General features: G+C 45.8%; 1 protein-coding gene across 2 annotated transcripts in view; it reads right to left on the reverse strand.

The window, feature by feature from the left end:
- Positions 1-21,549, reverse strand: part of TMEM132C (transmembrane protein 132C) — a 166,636-nt gene that overhangs the window by 49,405 nt on the left and 95,682 nt on the right. For both annotated transcript variants that reach the window (XM_088064946.1, XM_088064947.1), the window contains exon 3: positions 16,679-16,825. In XM_088064946.1, the coding sequence (XP_087921072.1) occupies positions 16,679-16,825 (147 nt within the window). The remainder of the gene's footprint in view (positions 1-16,678; positions 16,826-21,549) is intronic.

Raw genomic sequence — 21,549 nt, forward strand, 5'->3', positions numbered from 1 at the left:
AGGAGCTCCTTAAAAATGTATTGGCACATCTGAGCTGAACTTCCTCGGGTGAAGAAGTCATAAAAAACGGCTCTGCTGTGAACTTTGAAGTATCAATTTGTTAAAGAGGCAGTGATTTCCCTCTCTGAACAACGCTCTTGGTGGTGTGGAGCCCTGCAAAGGCAAATGATGTGGGTTGGAAACATTTTCAGAGGTACTAAGACGAAAGACTGGGCGATGCACAACGTTTCAAAAACAAATGAAGGCTGCCCAAATAGCTGCTCCCCGGCAAGCTGAAGTTACACTTTAAATCCTGGCACTGTATTTATCAATATTTTCATTCCCAGCCGCATTTCCTGACATTTATGCCAAAAGAAAATTCTGCAAAAGGTCAGCACAGGACTCAAGTGTTATTAAGTGTGTGATCTAACAAAGGAGCAGATGGCTTTCACTCACGCTTGCCTGATCATTCTGTGAACTCACAGCAGATCCTGACCACTTCCCCAGACCCAAACAAAGATCCCTCCTGGCTGACATCACCCCGTGCAGGAGTCAGCACTTTAAATGCCTCTAAGGCACTTCAAAGCAGGCCTGAATTTAGGCTTAGACTTTGTCTCCCTTCTCTGGGACACTGGCACAGCGCTGTCCTAAGCGGTGCTGCACACACCCAAAAGGGAGGCTTGGTGACCACACTCAACTAAACAAACAAGAACTGTGAAAGGATGTCTATTAGTTCCACTGATAACTGAAAAATGAGTTGTTCTGGATCCCAGCACAGACCTGCAGAAGCTCCAAACCGCCCCCAGCCCCCAGTGCTGTGCCTGGATTGCGAGGGCAGCCCCTCGTCACCCCCCAAAGGAGTGAGCACAGGAAATCTGGGCTGAACCTTCTCCATCCCTCTCCGGGGCTTTGCTGCAAGACTGCACTTGCACTTCCTTTTCCACGAGTACATTTCATTTCATTTTTCCCACATTGCTTCTCAGGCTTTTGGGAAATTCCATAATACCACACCAAAAGCTCCCAGTAGCAGGCAGAATTGCTTTTATTGCTGTTTAACACAGTGCTGAGTTTAAATGGCTAATGTATATGCCTCTCTCACACATGAATACAAACTGCTGCAGAGCGAAACTTTATTTTATCAAATTAAAATGCACTATAGCACGAATTTATTGTGTCTTTTGCTCATAAGTGGTTTTATGCATTTGATTTTTTTTTTTTTGTCTTTTAGGGTTTTGGCATTAGATGGAAAGCAATCAAAGTCCCATTTGAAGCAGCCATGTAAGCAATTCTCATTTACAGAAGACAATGAAAAATTAATCTGAAATGAGTGTAACTAAGTTTTCATAGAAACAACAAAGCCACTCAGACATTATCATTTTCAACAGCTGTTTACTGTCTTCATCCACAAAATCACCTGTCAAATTTTACTATTGCCTCCAGAGGGGAAAAAAGCCAACCCCAAGCACCTCTGTGAGTTAATAAAATGCTCCACTTGTAACACAGATATTGAGGCTCCCTTTCCTTCAATTCTAACACTTAGCAGGCGTGATTGAGGTGATGTTCAACACCCCCTCTCCTGCAGGTTTGAATTCTACATGTTTAACTACAGGGGAGAAAATAAAGCTGGGTGTTTTCCTCTCTGTCCTGCTCCGTGGAACATCTGCCTCCTGTGCCAAGGGGCAAAGCAACATCTGTCACTGCTGGAAAGCTGCAGAACACAGCTCCCTCCGCACGAAACACAAACACCTGAAGGAAGGACAAGAGGGACGGCAGCAGAATGGAGAATTGTTCTGGGGGAATGGGGATTCCAGCATCCGTTTGTTTCAGCGGGGAGATGGGGAGGAATTTGTTTAGCTGGCAGAGCACATGGAGCTGGTTAATTCCACACAATGTGTGCGATGGGAAGGGTGCCAAACAAACATCAGAAGGAAACCAAAGGGTTCAGGGGCCGTGCTGCTGGCAGTTGTGATCCCCTGGCATGGGAACCACCAGGGACAGCCCAGCCTTCTGCTGATGGGGCTGACCCAGGAGAGACAAACACATGGCAGCTCAATTAACTGTCCTTCACATGCAGATCCTCAGCCTGAATGCTCTCAAAGGCTGTCTCGAGTGCTGCTGCTGTCCCTAATTTCAGATTTAGGAGAGGGGAAGGAGTTAATTATTGAAGGGCAGCTACGGGGAGTGGGATGCACAGTTCCTATTGACTTCCTTAATGGTGGTAAAATGTGCAAATCCTGCGGACTGTAGCTGAATTTAAATTACAATGATTACAAAATATAAAGCCTAAAAAAGAGGATTTATACATGAGCAGATTTAGCCGAGACACAGACTCCCTCAAGACCTACATTTTGTTTACATGCAAAGCAGACTGCGCCTCCTGAATGCCTAAATCCTGACAACAATTATTTATATATCTCAGCACCCTCCTAAGGCAGCTCTGAGCCATCATTCCTGCTGCTAAATGCCCTGGGGAATATCTAGTGCTTAGAGGTTCATCCCTGTTTTCTGGCCACGGTCCAGCAAACCACTTTCAATGTGTAAACAGCCCTGCTGCACACATGATGCACAAAGTCCATAAGGACACGTTGCTTAAACAGATCCATAACATCCACAACAACAGCAATACATTTCTCCTGCTGCCTTCAGACAGAATGTTCATGCACAGCTCTCAGGAGAACAGAACTATTAACCTATTCCGTGTTATCCGAGCTGGGGGATGGATAAATGAAGTGACTTGCCCAAGGTCGTGCAGGAGTTCATGGGAGAAACGAGGACACGAACAATACACCCATGGTTCAATTGAGTCCTGAGGAGCTTGCACAGCTCTGCCCACTGCGTGAGGGAGGCTTTGAGTGCTCTGACATTGCTAGAAAGGAAATCAGCCACTTATACAGTAGGAATGAAATATTTTAAAAATGATTTGTGTCTACTCTCATGTTAACCAGTCCAGGTCCACCTCATCCAGAAAGTCCAATGACTATTTAATTCATGTTAAAGCTAGGAAATCATAAAACTGATTCTGAGGCTGTTCTACAGTCCTGACCCAGCTGCAGGAATCACCTCGAACATGAGCCATTTCCTTCAAAACAATCAACACATAGTTACTTAAAATGGAGAAAAAAAAAATTGCAGTGCCATGTTTAACCAAAAAGCAGCAGCCACTGTTCAGCACATCCCTGCCTTTCCCTGCAGCCCCGTGGAGAGCAGCTCCCTGCATTTCCTGACTTTCTCCATCTCAATCTGTACACAATTTTAAACCAGGAGGTCCCTATTATGGATGTTACCATTTGACACCTCACTTTTTGGCTCTATTTTAAGAAATGTACTTCGCTTTCAAGTTTAAGTCTGTTGCACGATTCTCGTTGGGATGCAGGTGGAATTTCTAAAGTTCCTTGTTGCCACATTCCAAAGTGCTGTGGTAGCTCTGGGGTTTTCAAGAACATAAGTTCCTTTCAAACTCTGATTGCTTTCAAATACATCTGCTTTCTCCCAGGCACTGGGAATTCGAGGCCCCAGAAGTTCTGAAAATTCCAAGAGGTGTCAGGCTGTTGAAATAACTGCTTTTTTTAAATTTAGGTACTACAAACTACAGTCATCAAAGTATTTATGCATTGCTTCACTTGGCACTGCAAAGCCTAAGTGAAACAGATGGCCAGCTCAGGTTTCCAAAAGTGACTCAGATACTCAGGAGCCCGACTCACACAGGAAGTCAATACCAGTTAATCTTCCAAATGTCAAATGGCACTTTTGAAAACAGCACTTTCCATTACCAGCAAGGACCTGAAACTCTGTGCTTTTTAAATGTTTGCTTTGTACCAAGTAATAGCCCGGGCTCCACCTGTCTGTGTGTCTGTTCAAAGGACAAGTGAGCGCTTGGCTAATGCAGTTTGTGCAGGCAGGTCCCCAGGCAGTCCCCAGCCCTGTGCTGCTCTCCCTGCAAAGGACACTCTCAGGCAGCGAGCTGAAGGTGGGGAGGAGAGAACTGAGTCTAAAGACACTCAGAATTAGCAGCACAGCTTTGGCAGTGGAGTGCAGAGACTGCAGCCTCCCCACACGAGAGCTCTGAGCTTTGGGGGTTTAATCAGTGGGTGAAGAAGGGCTGCATCAGACAAGCCCATAATGACAGCAGGGCATTAATCCACAGGCAGGGCTGAGGTTTTCTTGCATCCCGTGACAAATCACCCAGCTCTCCTCTGTCCAGTCCCACAGCATGGGCAGCTTCTGGGCATGGCTGGACAGAAACAGCCAGGACAGAGTGCACAGGGTTAAAGTGAAGGATCTGGATTCAGGAGATCAACCACTTCCCCCCTGTGACACAGCAGACCTGAGCTGGCCCAGGCCAGAGCTCTGCTTGTGATGGAAGTTCCCAGGCAGCAGCAGCTCCATGATCCAGAGGTCACCTGAGAAACTTGCAGCACATTTCTGCTGCAAATGGGTAATTAATCAGATCAATGTCCTGCCCACAAATTGGAAGTGGAGGCAGAACTGAGCTGAGTGCTTTTGGTATTTTTAACCTGGAATGTCAAACAGAGGAATAACAGCCATTATCTCCAGTATATATCTTAGGAGAGGGAGAAGTTAGGGAGGTGATTTCTACCCACAGCAGTAAGTCTCACAGCAAAATGACAGATGAACGTGGAAACTGGATTAGAGAACAGACTAGAGGGACACCAGTCCTACAGAGACTTTGAAGGTTAACTTCATACACCTTTAGGAAACTCTGGCAAGGCCTGTGAGTTCCAGATGTGCAAACCTAGAGTCTTCAGGTATCAGCAGAAACAAACTTGGGGTTTGATATCTACACAACCTTGGACAAATGGCAAAGTGCTGTCCCTGACTGATGGCAATATGGAAACTGTTTGTACAGCCCTGTGAGCAGGAATGCACAGAAGGAAGCAAACACCAGGCATGGCATACTGCAAGCTATAAAATTATAAGTGCACAGATCTCCCTCTAATAATTTCAATCTTTTGTCTTTGTTCAGACTCTGCTGTTTTCAATACAAGAAAGAACCTTATGGCATTAGCCCCAGGAGAAATGTGACTTCCCTTAGAAAAAGAACAACCATCATCCTTTTGTATTCCCTTTGAAGAGCAGTAATTTCAATACTTTCTTTTAAAATTTAAGTTACAACTACTTAGCAAAGAGATAATGCCTGTTGACATATCTTTCCTGCATCTAATAATCTCTTCCTCTCACTTAAACTATCTTTTTCCCTGCAGAGGATTATTATCATTGAGCTCCTTGGAGTTTTACAATAATTGAGATATTTTGGCTATTGGAGTCAGAAAGATTAAGATTTTAAAAAGAGCAGTACACAGACATGGAAGACAGAAAGTGAAATGCCCAAATCATCACTTGATTTTAATGAGAGACAAAAAACTTTTAAAGGCTCGGGAGAGGTTTTGTCTCTTCACTTCCATCCTACTCAGAGTCCTCCTCCTCACAGCACTCCTGCCAAGCCTGAGCACTTGGTGACCCAGCTAATTAGCCCCCTGCTTCTTGTTTTTCTGCAGATCCTGCCTGCTGAGACAAGGGACAGGGTCTGGTGACCCATGCACAGCTCAGTGCTAACCCACACGGCCTCTGAGCCATGCAAAAGCCTTGGGATGTGAATCCCCAGCTCCCAGAGCCGCGTTCAGAGCAGGTTTGCAGCAGGGGGAACATGGGCAGGCTGCAGCTCCTGTGAGCTCCATGGCCAGTGCTCCAGAGCTGCTCCCTGATCCCACAATCACCCCATGGCCAGTGTTCCCTGTCCCTGATCCCACAATCACCCCATGGCCAGTGTTCCCTGTCCCTGATCCCACAATCAGCCCACGGCCAGTGTTCCCTGTCCCTGATCCCACAATCACCCCATGGCCAGTGTTCCCTGTCCCTGATCCCACAGTCACCCCATGGCCAGTGTTCCCTGTCCCTGATCCCACAGTCACCCCATGGCCAGTGTTCCCTGTCCCTGATCCCACAGTCACCCCATGGCCAGTGTTCCCTGTCCCTGATCCCACAATCACCCCATGGCCAGTGTTCCCTGTCCCTGATCCCACAGTCACCCCATGGCCAGTGTTCCCTGTCCCTGATCCCACAGTCACCCCATGGCCAGTGTTCCCTGTCCCTGATCCCACAATCACCCCATGGCCAGTGTTCCCTGATCCCACAATCACCCCATGGCCAGTGTTCCCTGTCCCTGATCCCACAATCACCCCATGGCCAGTGTTCCCTGTCCCTGATCCCGCAATCACCCCATGGCCAGAGCTCCAGAGCTGCTGCTCCCTGTCCTTCATCCCTCACACTCACTCATGCTCATCCTCTCTCCCCAAGGTGTCTCCCCCAGGATTTTGGCTGCCAGTCTCCAGTAAGAAAACTGGCAGGTGGAAACACAAAGGGGCACCAAGGGGCACCAAGGGCCAGAGTTGAGCTTTGAAGGAGTGAAATGAGGGGGTTCTGCTGTTGGGAAGAGGGAGGTGTCCCCAGGGCAGCACAGACCAGGCTGGGGTCCTGCAAAAAGGAGTTGGGGGGCTACAATCAGCTAAAAACTCTTCAATTTCAGAGGCAAGAGCCTCAGCACTCAGTGCCTTGGAAAATTCCATCTTTCCCTGCTTAAGGTGAAAAACCAGCAGCAACTATAAACCTAAAGGGTTTACACACTTTCCTGAATCTGATTCCAGCGATATCTGGAATAGGTCTGATAAAAAAACCAAAGAGAGAAGGAGCTGTTAGCAATTAGTGACTAATTACATGTGTAGATGCTTAAATGGCAGCATTTCCAAACCTTGGAGCCGTACATACTGTAAATCTTTCATGTAAAGGATTTGCAGAGAAAGGAATCCTCAAACCCTCTTTAACATCTTCAGTGGAACAAAAGATCTTTCTGTACACTCTCTGACATTACTCAGGAAACAGCAAATTATCTGATTCAATTGGCTCATGAGTAAAAGAGAACACAGCAATTAACTCCTTAGACTCCAAATCCCCCTTTGAGAGGATTTATTATTTAAAAAAAAATAATTTAAATGCATAATAATATAAGAAATGGAAGAATTCAGAACTAAGCACAGTCAAATATAAGAAAATAGAAGAAAAAATGTAATATGGAAAAGAAAAATAGTCTTAAATCTAAGAAAAAATTCTCATGCAGGGCTGAGCTACTCAGCAGTCATTAACATTACAAAGGGACGAAGTCTCCAACAATCTGAGTAATCTGAACAGATAAGTTACCCACCACAGTCCACAAAAGACATGGCTTCAAAGTAGGCAGGATTAATGGTCTTGCTTCCTGGCAAAATGAAGTCATGCTTGTGTATTTGTGAATAATTTTCCAGAAGGCAGGAACAGCTCTAATAGAGCCTGATAAATACTTCAGTCAGCTGCTCACCCCACATGGGCTGGGTTTATCTGGAGAGTTCACTGAGACTGAGACTCTGCTCTGTGTCTCACTTGTACATGGCAGCTGAAAACTGGAAACACACAGAAAAGATGGCAAATAATAAAAACGAACAGGAATGATTTACTGCACACTGGTGGTTAAAGCATCTCAACATCCAACCTCTGGGGACACCCAAACTCTGGGGCCTGGGAGGACTCTCTGCACATCCACAGTGTGCCCTCGCTGCAGGGGCAGTGTGTGACCCAAATTAAACATTCCCACAAACACAGCAGTGTTCAAGCTGATGGACATTCCTCCCTGAACTCCACTGAACGCTCAATCAGGCTCCAAATTCAAAACCTGGTTATTTCTTTCTGTCCTCATAGCTGGGTCTTAACTCCTGTTGCCAATTATAGACACAGCTCTTCAAAATCAGTTGTTGAGGTCAAAGCAAAGCCAGGGAAATCAGGAATCCTCTGGGAGCAGATGGTGGTGAAGAGTTCACACTTTTCCAACATTTAAAAAGTCAGAGCCTATTTATGCACAACACGTAAAAGCCACTTGCCCTCGAGTGTCCTGGGTTTGCTCTAAATGCTCTCTGTTCTGTGACTGTGGGTATCTTGTGGGATTTTTTTGTTTAATAAACCCACATGATGAATTAATGTGTGATCCACAGTGAACCACAACGAATCTCTGCTGATTTGCATCACTGAGGGACGTGGCAATTATATCATGTTTGATGACTTTGTGCTTCATCTCACCCCAGCAACTCCACCAGCCCCAGAAACACTGAAGAGAACAGGAGAGGCTGCCTGTCAAAATAATTAACAGAGCTTTGATTAACAGAACATGGCAACAATCCCCTTCTTGGGTGGTTCTGGGAGTAATGTTAGCAAAAGCTGAGTTTCTGGCCAATTCTGAGTGATCAAGTGCCCTTACCATGACATTTCCAGGTTAACTTCTCCAGGAGTTCTGTTGGGATTTAACCCTGCATTTAAACAATATTTATCTGTCATGTGCAGGAGTTTTACAGCTGGTGAGGAAATCACAACAGGAATAACCAAACTCTAGAACTGCACACATACAGACAGCCAAACATCCACAGCAATGAACAGATTCAGCTTTTAAATATTCCTTACCAGGCTCATTAAATCTCTGGGCATTTCTCAAGATAAAAATTGACAAATAGCATCTCCAAGTGGAGAGCCTCACCATGCTCCTGCACTTTCTCAGACATGACAAAAAATGCCATAGGAAATGATAATCACATGCAATTAAAGCCTCCAAACCCAAGTGAACAATTGCTAAACTAAGCAGAGAGATCCTGTTCCTTTGGGGATTGTCAGTGGTACTTGCTGAGCTCTGATTTGGCTGAAACCTTGTTCTAGTGGAGTGCAGCATGCAGATCATACACATCACAAATTCCTTTTGCTCAGTGCATTCCAGTGAATGAACTCCACGCCACACAGACACTGGGAACTACTCTGGCTGAGAGAACAGATGTAAACACTGAAATTCTCCCATCACTAATGCTTTGGTTGACAGGACACCTCGCTTTCCAAACCATCTGATGGCATTGCTAAACATGCCAGTCTCATTAAAAATAGTTGGAATAGGGATGAATTCAGTGTCTGAGGTCACTTCAGTACTCTGGCAGTGTCACTATTGAATTTCTACCAGTGTGATTACAAAGAGTGCGTGCTCAGTCCATTAATCTGCAGCATGGAAAAAAATCAATGGGGTGCTACTTAAACTCCTTTTTGCAGTAATTACCATCATGGATGAGGGTGTACACGTGGGAGGGGAGTGTGGGAGCTGTTGACACAGCCCTCGATGGAAAAGAGATCACCTGGCTTTCTGAGCTGTACACCAGAGAGGAGAAATGAAAAAAGAGTCCAAATTTATTCTAAACTTGGGCTGAAATTCAGTCTGCAAAAGGAAATTTTGCCATTTGCTTCAATCAAGCCAAGGTTTCTTCCCTGGAAACTTAACTGGGACTAAACTTCCTGGCAAGCCATCAGGAATTCAGCACTGATTGATCCAAAAGCCTCTCTACAACAAACATCTCAGTTTTCTTTAATAAACTCACTTCTCCATGCCATTATGGCATGTGGGTAAGGAGTAACAGCAAAGTTGTGGGAGTTTTTTGTGAATGGTCGTGGGACAAATCCCTCTACATTGTTTCAGTGGATGTGGACTGATTTAAACCAGTCCTTGACACTCCTCATCCTGAGCCTTCAAAGCAATAGGGAACCGTCAAAGATTTTTCCATGAAAAAGTATTGAATTGCCCTGCTTAAGGAAAAAGTACATAAAAAACCCTTAGCAACTCTTGTATAACACTGCTACTGCCATTTCATTTCTCATTCCTTATTTTGCAAGCACTCCAAAAGGATGTGCTTACAGATCTTAACTGTCCATAACATCTACTCAAAGAAACAGGAGTCCAGGGACTAATTTAGCCAGGATTTGACCTTTTTTTTTTGGAATTCAGACATTTACCACCTTTCAAAAGAGCAGCCAGGCTGTACCTTGTTAAGCTTTCAGGAAATACAGAGAATCCTCCAAACACTCCCTGTGTCCCCTCCAAGCCGCCAGCTCATGAGCAAACCTCAGCTCGGAGCAGGTGATTTGTACAAGCCCTTGACACAGTGCAACACAAATCCAACACTGATTTACACTTCAGGGACTGTGGCTGCTCAGCTCTGAAAACAAAAGGCTGCCTTTTAAAATGTCAGTATTTGCTGATATTCACCATGAAGTGACAGTGAAAAAACCCAAGATCTTCTGTCATTCCCAGAATGTGACATCCCAGAGGCCTCCCTGCAGCCCGAGCTGTTGATAAATTATCATTTGCAAACGATGGCTTCTGGAAGCCAACAGAGTAACTCCTCTTTCAGGTGTGAGCTGTGGGGAGAACTGCAATGATCTCTGAAACAAGACAGTACTTCAAACTACAGGAGTTGCTTTTTCTGTACCAGGCAAAGATTTTTACTTCCTAAGGCCATGTATTAGCCCAGCTTTACTGTGTACAACACGCAGGGGGTGGAATCCATCCTCAGGGAATGTGAGAAGCTGGGGGTTTTGCTGAGTTGTGCTCTGTCCAGCCTGAAGGACACTGTTGTGTTTGCTGGCAGAGCTCAGGGGCTGGCAGTGCCTGCAGGGCAATAATTGCTGTTTCCTTCACTCTGAGCACTGCTAGGCACTGCTCCTAGCCAGGCAACAAACTGCTGCCACCGCTGTGCCAGCCTGCAAAGGACCCATCCAGGCATCTGCAGGCAGAGACACAGCATTAACCAGGTACAGGATGGGATTCTGGTGCTGTTTGTCATAGGCTGGACCCTGCTGTCCCTGACAGCCTGAGGGACAGCAGGCAGGAGTGCAGGGACACTGCAACAACTCCTGGAGAGCTGGAGGACGAGAGCCCAGCAATTCCTCACATCTTTCTACAAACACAACTGGAGAGGAGCACTGTTCTCTGTGCCTGAGGTGTGGGAGTCAGGGACACAAACATACCTGGGCTGATGCAGCAGCATCACCTGGCACATCAGCCTTCACTCTGTGCCATGTTTAACCACCCCTCACTGCAGGTTTACAAGGAACTTATTGAATTACATACGAGGGGCACCTGGGAATTGAACTGAATGATCTGAAGCAGCAGGACAGGCAGGAATGGGGGCTGCAGGGACAGCTCTGCTGCCAGTGGAGAGCAGGAACCCACAGCAGCACATCCCAAAATCTTCCCACTCAGCACTCACCAACTGGCTTTCTAACCATCCTTGCTTAACTTGTACGATTTACAACAAGGACTCAGCATTTATGTAATCATTTTCCACCTGTTTCATAGAGCAGTCCCTGTTATAATATAACAAAAGAAATAGAGATTTTTATCAGTACTTTAAATAGGCAGTAACACATCAAACCTAAGTAACTTTGATTGGAAGAGTAAATCTCAGTAAGCCAGTGCAGAAACAAATGGTTCAGCTGTCTAATATATTATATTTTGTGTAAGGAATGGAAATGGTTCAGATAAATGGTGGTACTTCACCACTGTTAGCTGGTCAGCTGTGACTGATCTGACAGAGACACGAGATGGAAAAAATATTTAAAATAATCTAATTGTCTTTTATGATATTGTAGCCAGCTTTCTTGAGGTCTCTCCTCACCAGCTTTAAGTGTCTTTAGCTCAGAGGAGTTTTGTAATAACAAAATTCCTCAAGCAGCAATGGCACAGAGGTCTTACATATGTAAGAAACATATTTCAGTTTGCTTTGCCGAATACTAACAAAGTTCTTATTCACTTTACTCTTGAAAGGTTTGGCTTTTGGCACTTTTTCCTAAATTTTCTCCATTCTTTATTGCCTGACTGATTTATTTCCTGTGCTGTGAGAGTTACGGAGGGAAGCAGAGTTGCTTGGCAGCGTGATGTGGTATTGCTGAACTCAGCTGTTCGTGGCTCTCAGCAGATGTTTCTGCTTCAAAGGCAGGGTGGGAAAAAAATACACAAGCACAAATTCCTCCTCCCCAATCCTGCATCTTTTGTCTCTTATCTTCCACTGCCTCAAAATCACAAGGAAGGCTCCGTCACAATAGCTGCTAAACCATCCAAACAGCACCACACAAAAATAAGAGCTGACCTTGCCCCAAAGCAGATTTAAAGTGCAAAGAGGAAATGAGCACAAGTGTCATTCCATGAATGGGCTGCATCAGAAGATTCTCGTGGAGGACTTCACTGTGAATTACAGGTTATTAAAATGGGAAGCACTGGGGACTGCTGTGTGCAAGGGGCCAGCAGGCAGCAGCGTGGGGCAGAGGGAGCCAGTGGCATGGGCAGCTCTTCCTGCTGCATTTTCCAGGAGTGCACACAACTGCCTCACGTTCAGCCAGCTGCCAAGCAACACCTCCAGGCTCTTCTTCCAATTTTTCCCTTGAATTATGGAGGCTCCATTCTGCTCAGCTGAAGGCATTTAATGCCCCAGCCTTTTCCTCATTCTTTGTCATGATGTTTCCCCCCACATCCAATGAAGAATGGAGATTCTCCTGAGCTCTCCTTTGTTCATCTATCTATATATAATGCCTGCTCATATGTGAATTTCTGGTAAATGAATGGAAACTGTTTCTCTTTCAGGGTTTAATGGTGTAAGACATTCATGGCTAGTGTCTTCCTCCCAAAGTATCTCTACAGTCTGTACAGCTCTGTCCCTGCAGACACAGATGTGTAGAAATTCCCAATCACCTACAGCAGTGGCATGTGCCATCTCAGCTCCTGCCTCGGTTATCAGTCAAAAGGATAAACAACTGGCATGAAAAAATCCTGACCCACAAGCACTAAACCTCTGAATCCTTGTGAGCATCACGCTCTGTGCTCAGGCTACAAGGTTTTGAGGTCAGCAGGCACCACTGCCACTCTTCTGAGCTCTGCAAACCACTCTGACCCAAAACTGCCACAGCAGGATGACCCAGATTCTGAAATAATTAATAACATCTTCCCTGATCATAATGTGTGTCTGCTCTTGTCTGTTCACATCCTGGGCACAGGCTGGCTGTGTTCTGCTACAGGCAGACACACTCCACATGGCTCACACTTTTTCAAGGCTGACTCATGTTGTACATACACACTTTACTTTTGTTTTTCAATCACAAGGGAATTTATTTCACTGACATCCCTTGGCAGCATATGGCGCTACCAGACAGAGCAGGGATCTGCACAGAACTGCAGCAGCTTTGTTGCTTTCCTCCACGTGCTAATGATATGAAAAAACTTAGAGCCTGCTAACATCCTTACTGTTTTCATGTGCACGCAGGATACCCAGAGAGCGCTGAAACACAGCCACAACAACCCCAGCCCGACAGAACGTGCACACACGTGGCACACGAGAGGGAATAAGTGACTGTGACACGGCCTGAAACATCAACACAACATCTGGAAGCACTCTTCCCCAGGCTGCCTCTTTATCAGACAGATGGCTGCAGAGCCGTGAGCCCACAGGCCTCTCCAAAGGTTCAAGGCCAAGAGGATAAAGTGCTACATCACAGCACTTTTCCATTATGTCAGTTTTTCTAAATCTCTCTGTTCTCCCACACTTCTCTGCCTGGCTGACAGAAACCAACAGCTCTGGGTGACTCTGTGCCCCACAGACCCCCAAATGACAGATCCCCACAGCTCTGGGTGACTCTGTGCCCCACAGACCCTGATCCCCACAGCTCTGGGTGACTCTGTGCCCCACAGACCCCCAAATGACAGATCCCCACAGCTCTGGGTGACTCTGTGCCCCACAGACCCCCAAATGACAGATCCCCACAGCTCTGGATGACTCTGTGCCCCACAGACCCCGATCCCCACAGCTCTGGGTGACTCTGTGCCCCACAGACCCCCAAATGACAGATCCCCACAGCTCTGGGTGACTCTGTGCCCCACAGACCCCAATCCCCACAGCTCTGGGTGACTCTGTGCCCCACAGACCCCGATCCCCACAGCTCTGGGTGACTCCAGGATCAGGGACAGCAGCCCCAGAGCCGGCTGAGGGCTCCCTGCTCCAGGACACCCCCGGTCTGCAGCAGCAAGAGGAGTTAGGCCTGGCTCAGACTCAGTTCTGAGCTCCTGACCCTCAGTTTAGGATGCTCTGGTGCTTTGGCAGAGAAGCCAGCCTAAGAAATTCCCCGTACCCTCCTTGCTCCTGCCTTCACCTGCCTTCCTCATCCTCACAGCTGGCAGCAAGCCAGCAGGTGGAGGCTGCTGTACTGAAGTTTGCTATATTCAAACAAACAAACACCACAAATACCCCTTGCTCTGCCTTGTGGCAATCCAGAATAAACTACCCAAAAACCAGGAGCCCCTGCACCGAGTGTGGCACCTCTGAAATCAACCACACCAGCCTTAGGCTGGAAGCAGAGGCAATGCTGAGAGATGGAACTGGTTCCAGCAGTAACCACAAATATCCTTTTGTCTACCCCAAGCACACACATCAAACCTCCAGAAGCAGAAACAACAAAGGAAAACAAGCAACCAAGCAGTTGTCTAAGCCTTGTTTTCACTAATCAACACTGTTGTTACCCTCATCAATAGCTACTTGAATCTCAGCAGAAATTGCATTATGAGGCACACAAACATTGCTGATTTCAAGCTGTTTGTAGTTACTTGCCATAGTTGCAAAGCCTTTTTGAGTAATTTTAAGCTAAGCTCTGGCTCCTGGCTTTTGCACCACAAAGTATTTCTTAAAAAAGTAAAGAAGCATGACCCACTTAAATTCTCAAAAGGTAATGGTAAACAATTACTGATGTGATGTATCTCAAATATCTCGTGTTCTATTATTTATATCATGTGAAAGGTGTATTAGCTGCTGTTGCATCCAGAATCAAATTGCTTCTTTCAAAGTGCTTACAGTCTAATTATATCCATGCACTAATGACAGAGGAATGTGCAAGAAAGGAAAAGCTGGAAACAAAAATCAGTATTTTTCTTGAGTCTGGGCACTTGTCTCCTGGGGTATGAAGGGGAAAGAGCGCAATGGCTCTCTGTGGTGCAGCAGGGAGATTCCTGAGCAAACACAGTGGAAAACTCCTTCTACAACATGAATTAACCAACATTATTCTGAGCTGAGTTTGCTGCAGGCAGGATGAGGCAGTGCTGGTGCTGGAAGCACAGCCCTGCAGCTCATAGCCACACTGCCCCATCCCCTTCACAACCCACAGGGCTCAACCAGCCTGAACAGAAAACTCCCACTGGGGACTCACAATTCTCCACCAAATTAAATGAGCTTAACAGAGTATTTGTGCTCTGTGCAGAGGGCTCCAAGTGACACTCAGAAACTCAGAAATGCCCACTACAGAGTGTGCTTTCCCTCAGGTTTCCTACCCAGTTCTTCCCTGTACACAAACATTTCACTCAAACCGAGGCTCATCACGCTTTCAGAAGACAGCAACTATTTACATGCACAAATGAGAGAGGCATTAATTAAAACATTGAGTTTTATTTGCATAATTAGTGCCAAAAATATTTTTATGGGTTAATTAGACTTCATGCAAATTGGATTGTGAAGATTTAATTTGGGGTTTGATAACCTGACTATTATAGTTCTGCAGTTGCAAATCTGCTCAGAGCTACATGCTGTTTTAAAGCTTTGTCCCCCCTTTCAAACTGGTTTAGTTTTTACTCCTGGCAGCCTCAAATGATGCATTTTTCTTTTCCCTTTACCAGTCCTGAGGTAGGTTGACCCTGGTTGGATGCCAGGTGACTGCTAAAGCAGTTCCATCTCTCCCCTCCTCAGCTGGACAGGGAGAAAAAAAAATAGAATGAAAGACTCAGGGTTGAGATAAAGACAGGGAGAGGAGATCAGTCACCAGGTGGAAATACATTGACTCTGACAATCAGCCTGTGTGAGCTGCTCATGGCAAGAGGAATTTCTACACATGTCCAATATTTGGGCACAGAAAACAGGAGTTAAAACCTGCTCAGGTTCTCTGTGCCTGAAGGTGTAATGCAAAGCAATAACCCACCCAGCACCCACCAAAGATTTCATGTTGCTCCTCAATGAGCCCAGGTTTGTGGCTAACAATAATCCTGGAGCTGACCAAGCGTTGTTTGGATCTGTGCAGTGGGAAGCTCTCTGCATGGATTAATGTACAGCAGCATCCTGAGAGTTCAGTGTGATACCTGGGAAGAGCTAATTTCCACTGCAAATACACAACTTTCCTGTGTGCCATGGAAGACAACCCTAATTATGGGGACAGCCCTGCTTTTGTGCAGTGCAACAGCCAAGTCCCCAAAAACACAGCAAAGAGGGAGGCAGCAGTGGCAGCCCAGTTCATCCCAGTGCTCCCCACTGAGCTCTGCCTCAGACTGTCACCCAGCAGGCCAAAGGAACCTGCAGTTCTGGAAGAATCCACTCTTTTCCAAAGGGGATTCTCCTGTGTTACACACTGGGAGGTTTGCATTACCCTGTGCAGTGGCTCACTGTGGAAGAATTTACTGCTTGCTCCATGAACCAGCCACAGAGGCTGTGATATGTTCAGAGAAACAAGGTCAAAACTATCAAACCAAAAAAATTAAAGCTCCAGTAAAACCCTTTGAAATTAAGAATATTCATATTGCTGCCAAAACGACACCACCCCCCAGCCCCAATGTAGGTCTCTTGTATTAATTTTTCCTTTGAACTGATGAGTTTTATCACCCGTTATAGATCAGCAGATGGTACCACAGTTAATGTGAGTGTCTCCAGATTTCCAGGCTACAGGTTTAATAGCTGTGAGCAGTGCTAATATGAGCCTCAAGTCTTTCAAGCCCTGAATGGTATCATGGACATAAATGAGTTTAATGTGCCGAGAAGATGAGGTTTCATACCTGTTCCTTGAACTTGGGGCTATCCTCTGACAAATAACTGTAGTGGTCGAGTGCTTGCCACCATTGCCCACCTCTTGTTTCACGTCCCACTGCCGGGGGTCACTTGTCCTTGCACCGAGAATGTTCACACCCTTCTTCACCTTTGCCCTGTTGGAAACAGCAATTGGGAAAGGTTTACAAGCCTCATTCAGGACTGGGATGTTTGGATGCAGCTCAGGCACGGGGATGTCAGCAGAGCAGTTTGAAGGTAAGTATCAGATGTACTCTAACCCAGCAGTAAACAGGAGAGGGAGACCATGAATGCAGAGCTATGGCCACATCACAGTTTTTGGACAGGGCCCTTTTATGTTCTGCCAACAGCAGGCTGGACTTAGGAGTCAAACTGAACCTGTAGGAAAACCTGCACTCAAGGTTCTTTATTCAGGCAGTATTTTTTATTGAAAGAAGCCTGTCCCAACACTCTGGAATGTTTGTCTGTATCAAGTCAAAATTGTACCTCATCACTGCACAGAGGAATGCTCCACTGGAGGCCTTTTAATAACCCAGTTTTATTCCAGATGATATTCTTCTGGATATCAGTGGTTGTTGCTCCTCTGCCTGACAATTTCCTCTTTCCTGCTGATTCCCAAGGAAAGTCCTGTTTGAAATCTCCAGCCTGGAGAGAATACAGCTGTTGATTAAGACAAGACTTTGTAACCCAGAGATGTTCTTACAGGACACAGATTTCTGCCACTCTCAGCTGTTACAGCCTGTGGAAAAGTTACCTGTATTTTTCTAGCGATGCTAATAACATCAGCAACAACTGCGTGGAAGGCTAATTACAGACCACTTGTTAATTAAAGAGCATTTGTACCATGAATTCCCAGCAAAGGTGGTGTTTGGGTGCAGAGTGTTGAACTGCTGATGCTCAGCTCTGTCACGAAGCACCAGGAATGAATATGAGAAGTGAGACAGCCCTGCCCTCCTGAAGAGTAAGGGACAAGAGGATGAGGAGGGAGGAGGATGCCACTGAGGAGTGCCCAGCCCTGGGAGCAGTTTGGCCTCATCCTCAGCTGACTCCAGTGAACACCACAGCTCACCACAGCCTCTCCCAGCAGGGACTGGCTTCACCACAGCACAGAGGCTGAACTTAAAATCACAGCTTTCTAAAATATTCATGCAACACAAAATGTTAGTTACTGAGCAGAAATCACCATCTAGCAAGACGCTGCTATCTTCCTGACATTTATGAGGACTTGGCCCCTAAGTTTCTTTAAAAACCTGTTTTTTGCATCTTCAGCCAATAAAACACTCGAAAGCTGTCGTTAGGAGTGACTGAGAGTACCTGTCTTCTTGCAGTTTTTCAACAAAACACAATTAATTTAAGGTATTCAAGAAGAAAAATTGGAGTTTTTTTCTCAGTATAAAAGCATAAATGATTAATTCTCTCATTTGTAACGTGAAACACCGTGGAGCTTTACAGAATCCTGTCCTGCTCTTGTAAAAATAGCCTGATGAATCTCTCATGCCTTCAGCTGAATTACTCAAGCAAAAGCAGGAAGGCAAAGGAAGAATCAAATTCATTCCTGAAGGTTCATTAAAGCTTTAAGTCCCATTAAGTTCTCCAGTATATTACAGTTCAAATAAATGAACAATAAATAAATGTTTCAGTGTTTATAAGATCTTGCCAATCTTGAAGCTGTGTAAATCCAGCAGTATTTCTACAGCAATCTGTATTTTAGGAGATGTTTGGATGTATTTTAGGACACTGCAATTTAGCAACTGGAGAGAAGTAAAAACTCATCGTTTATACTTTGTTCAGCTGTTCCTTGAGACAGGCTCTGAAATGACAAAACATTGCTCAAAATGAGTGGTGTTTGGATTTTCAGCAGAATTACAGCTCTGTCAGCAGCTGCAAATTGCTCTTTCCACCATGGAGCTCGACACAGTCGATACCTGGGCTCCTGCTAATTAGGATGGGCATTGTGGATGGCCAGGGTTAGTGGTCAGATACACTGCCAGAGGACCACACCACGGCTGCAATGCCATTTTGTTAATTAACTACAGGATGGGGCATTAAGTTGAGTGGTTTTCACATATGCCATTATATAAAACCCATTAAAAAAAAAATTCCATCCCAGGGTAAAGTAGGTTACGTTTAGTGAGAAAAATCAATGTTGTGATTGCACTTAGGACTGGAATTAGGGTATGAACACCCAGAAGATTGAACTTCCGAAATAAATATGCAGAAGCACAATTTGCAACTCTCCCTCTAAAAAGGGCATTGAGTTTTACATAACAAGGTCAATGAATGAATCAGAATTAAGTCAGAAGGAACTGAGCCCCACACAATTCCAAATGCAGTCTGTACACATACGCTACAAATGTTTTCACTCCAATTTTTATTTACTTGGCGTTTGAGTGCTATCAAGGAAAAGTCTATTTAATTACTTACCAAAGATTTGTTGACCTTGTTGGATGTTTGTGATTAAATATTCATTTTTTTTAATCAATAGTGCCAAATTTGTACATAAAAATTTGTAAGTTATAGCACTTCAACCCCAAGACAGAGGACCTGGAGGCCAAATGACTCGACAGTCTCCTGTATTTATCTCACAGTATTTATAAATTTACTGTGTTTACTTAAGGTTGGTGGGTAGGGTGACAATAAATAGAGAGGACAAACAGCTGAAATACTTTGGGTTTCCTCCATGTGGGGCTCCCCACTGCACTTGGGAAGTTCTTTCCCTTTTTGCTTATCCACAAGTAGACCCTCACACAGAGCTCTGTGAGCATCCACCAGCCACACCTTGTCAGCCTGGACTTCACCAGAGCAAAATCCTCCCCTCCAATGTTATTGCCAACAATCTCCTGGGAGTGCCACTGGATCACCCAAAACCAAATATCACAGAATCTAGGGGCAGCAGCTCGCTCCTGTGAGGGTGGTGTGTGTGTGTGTGCTGGAAGTTAAGCACAGCTTTTGTTCTCCTGCTAAAAGCAAAGCTGGAATGGCAGGATGGAACACAGCCCATCGTTGAGAACAGCGCAGAACAGCAGAGGTCAGCTCCAGCCCTCGCTCCCTCCCTCTCAACACATGGCAGCCACAACGCTGGGAGATTTTCTTGCTTCAACTTCTGAGGTTATTAATGCATAGCACAGGAAATCTCTGCCTCAGCTTTGTCTCAAAATAACTGTCTCTCTTTAAATCTCTCAAATGGAGAATTAAAAGATTCTGCTGGCATGCAGAGCAAGCAGCATCTCAAAGACATTACAGAGAGTCTCCAGCAGCTTACCTAGGAATCATGACTTAATTCGTGTTGAGACCAAGTAAAAGCATTTATTTACTCACACTATCACACAGCAAATGTACAATTTCCAAGCAAATATTTCATTTTCAACTCGAAGCTTTCAGTTATACACAAAGATTTCCATTTAGCAGCTCACCTTCCTTACACATCAAATCTAGAAATGATGCTTCTAATTAATGCATTCTGATCAACTGCAGATGAAAATCTAATTCTTCCATCCCACTATCCTCAAATTACAAGAAATGTCAGCAGTATTTAGATATAATACTGTACAGCTATTAAAGACAGCAACCAAAAGGCAATTGAATCAGCAACAGCCAGAGCTGGAGATGGGACTTATGATTTAAGGAGCTCAAATTACAGCTTCCTACTCCAATTGAAGTTTTAATCTTGTGGAACTTCTATGGCCATGGAAGGGTTCTGCTACCTGCAGCGGTGCTAGAGAGGACAGACTGCCCAGCGCTGCCACCAGTTCTTCCCATGCAGGATTGTGCTGATGTGTGCTGATGTCAGAGAGCATCTCCGCTCTCCCTGCAGAGGGATTCCCGCTCGGAAGGCAGGTCCAGGCGGAGCTGCCGTGTCTGATGTGCTGTGCTGGGGACAGGCAGCTGCAGAGGAAGGCTCTGAGCTCCAGGCACGCCGAGCTGGCAGCAGCAGTGGCACAGGGCAGGGGAAGGGCAGGAGTGCGGCTGGAGCAGAGCAGGGATGTGCCCGGCACAGGGACCGCTCCAAGCACACTGTGCTCCAAGGTCTGCCCAGCACCCTGGCCACAGGGCTGCTCCAAGGAACAACCAGCTACATCAACACTCAGCTGCTGTGCTCAGGGAGCCCCAGGGTGTCTGGAACAGCTGCCCAGCCTCGGAGCTGTTTCCTGTTAGGCTGGCCATGGTCCGAGCAGGGCTCCAGCCACAGCTCCGGCTCTGGGCACTGTGCAGAGCTCCCCAGAGGATGCTCCTGCTCCGCAGTAAATCCCGGCTCCTTACCCTGCCAGGCTGCAGTTTCAGCTGAACAAATGCTGACCCCTTTTGGTCAGTCTTCTCCTGAGCCTCGCTGCTTCTCGATACTCTGCCAACCCTCCCTTGCAAGCCCTTGACTTCTCTGGCTGTAAAGGTCGCGCTGTAAGAAATTCCCTCGGTGACTCTCCTGAAGCCCAGGGAAGCTCTCCCGCTGGCTTGCTGCCGGACTGCACGTTACAAGAAGTCTCAAAACTTCATGAGTTCTGCCAGAAAAATTTCAGCTTCTTCCTGCCATGATTTACATTCACTCCTCTCCTCCTTTGCTCCCAGAGTAAATCAGGAGATTAAAGCCAGCTGCAGGAACCCATAAAACCCAGGCAAGAGACTGACCACAGCAATTAAGCAAGATTTGTTTTATTAAGTAAATATGTTTCCTTTCATCTTTCTGTACGAAATGAGTTGCTAGATCTCACTGCAGCTCTGAAGGAACAGGACAAACATCTGCCTGCAAAGCATTACTCATTAAAAGCTGAGAAGCCAGAAGATGACCTGGTTAGCTGTGTCAGCCTTTCATATGTGATCCTTTAATCTGCAAAACACACAGCCAGAGTAAGTGTGATGGAGTAGT

Source organism: Pseudopodoces humilis, chromosome 20 (assembly GCF_049639895.1).
Source record: "Pseudopodoces humilis isolate 2021_Gansu_Grassland_sample_001 chromosome 20, ASM4963989v1, whole genome shotgun sequence".
Lineage (NCBI taxonomy): Eukaryota > Metazoa > Chordata > Aves > Passeriformes > Paridae > Pseudopodoces > Pseudopodoces humilis.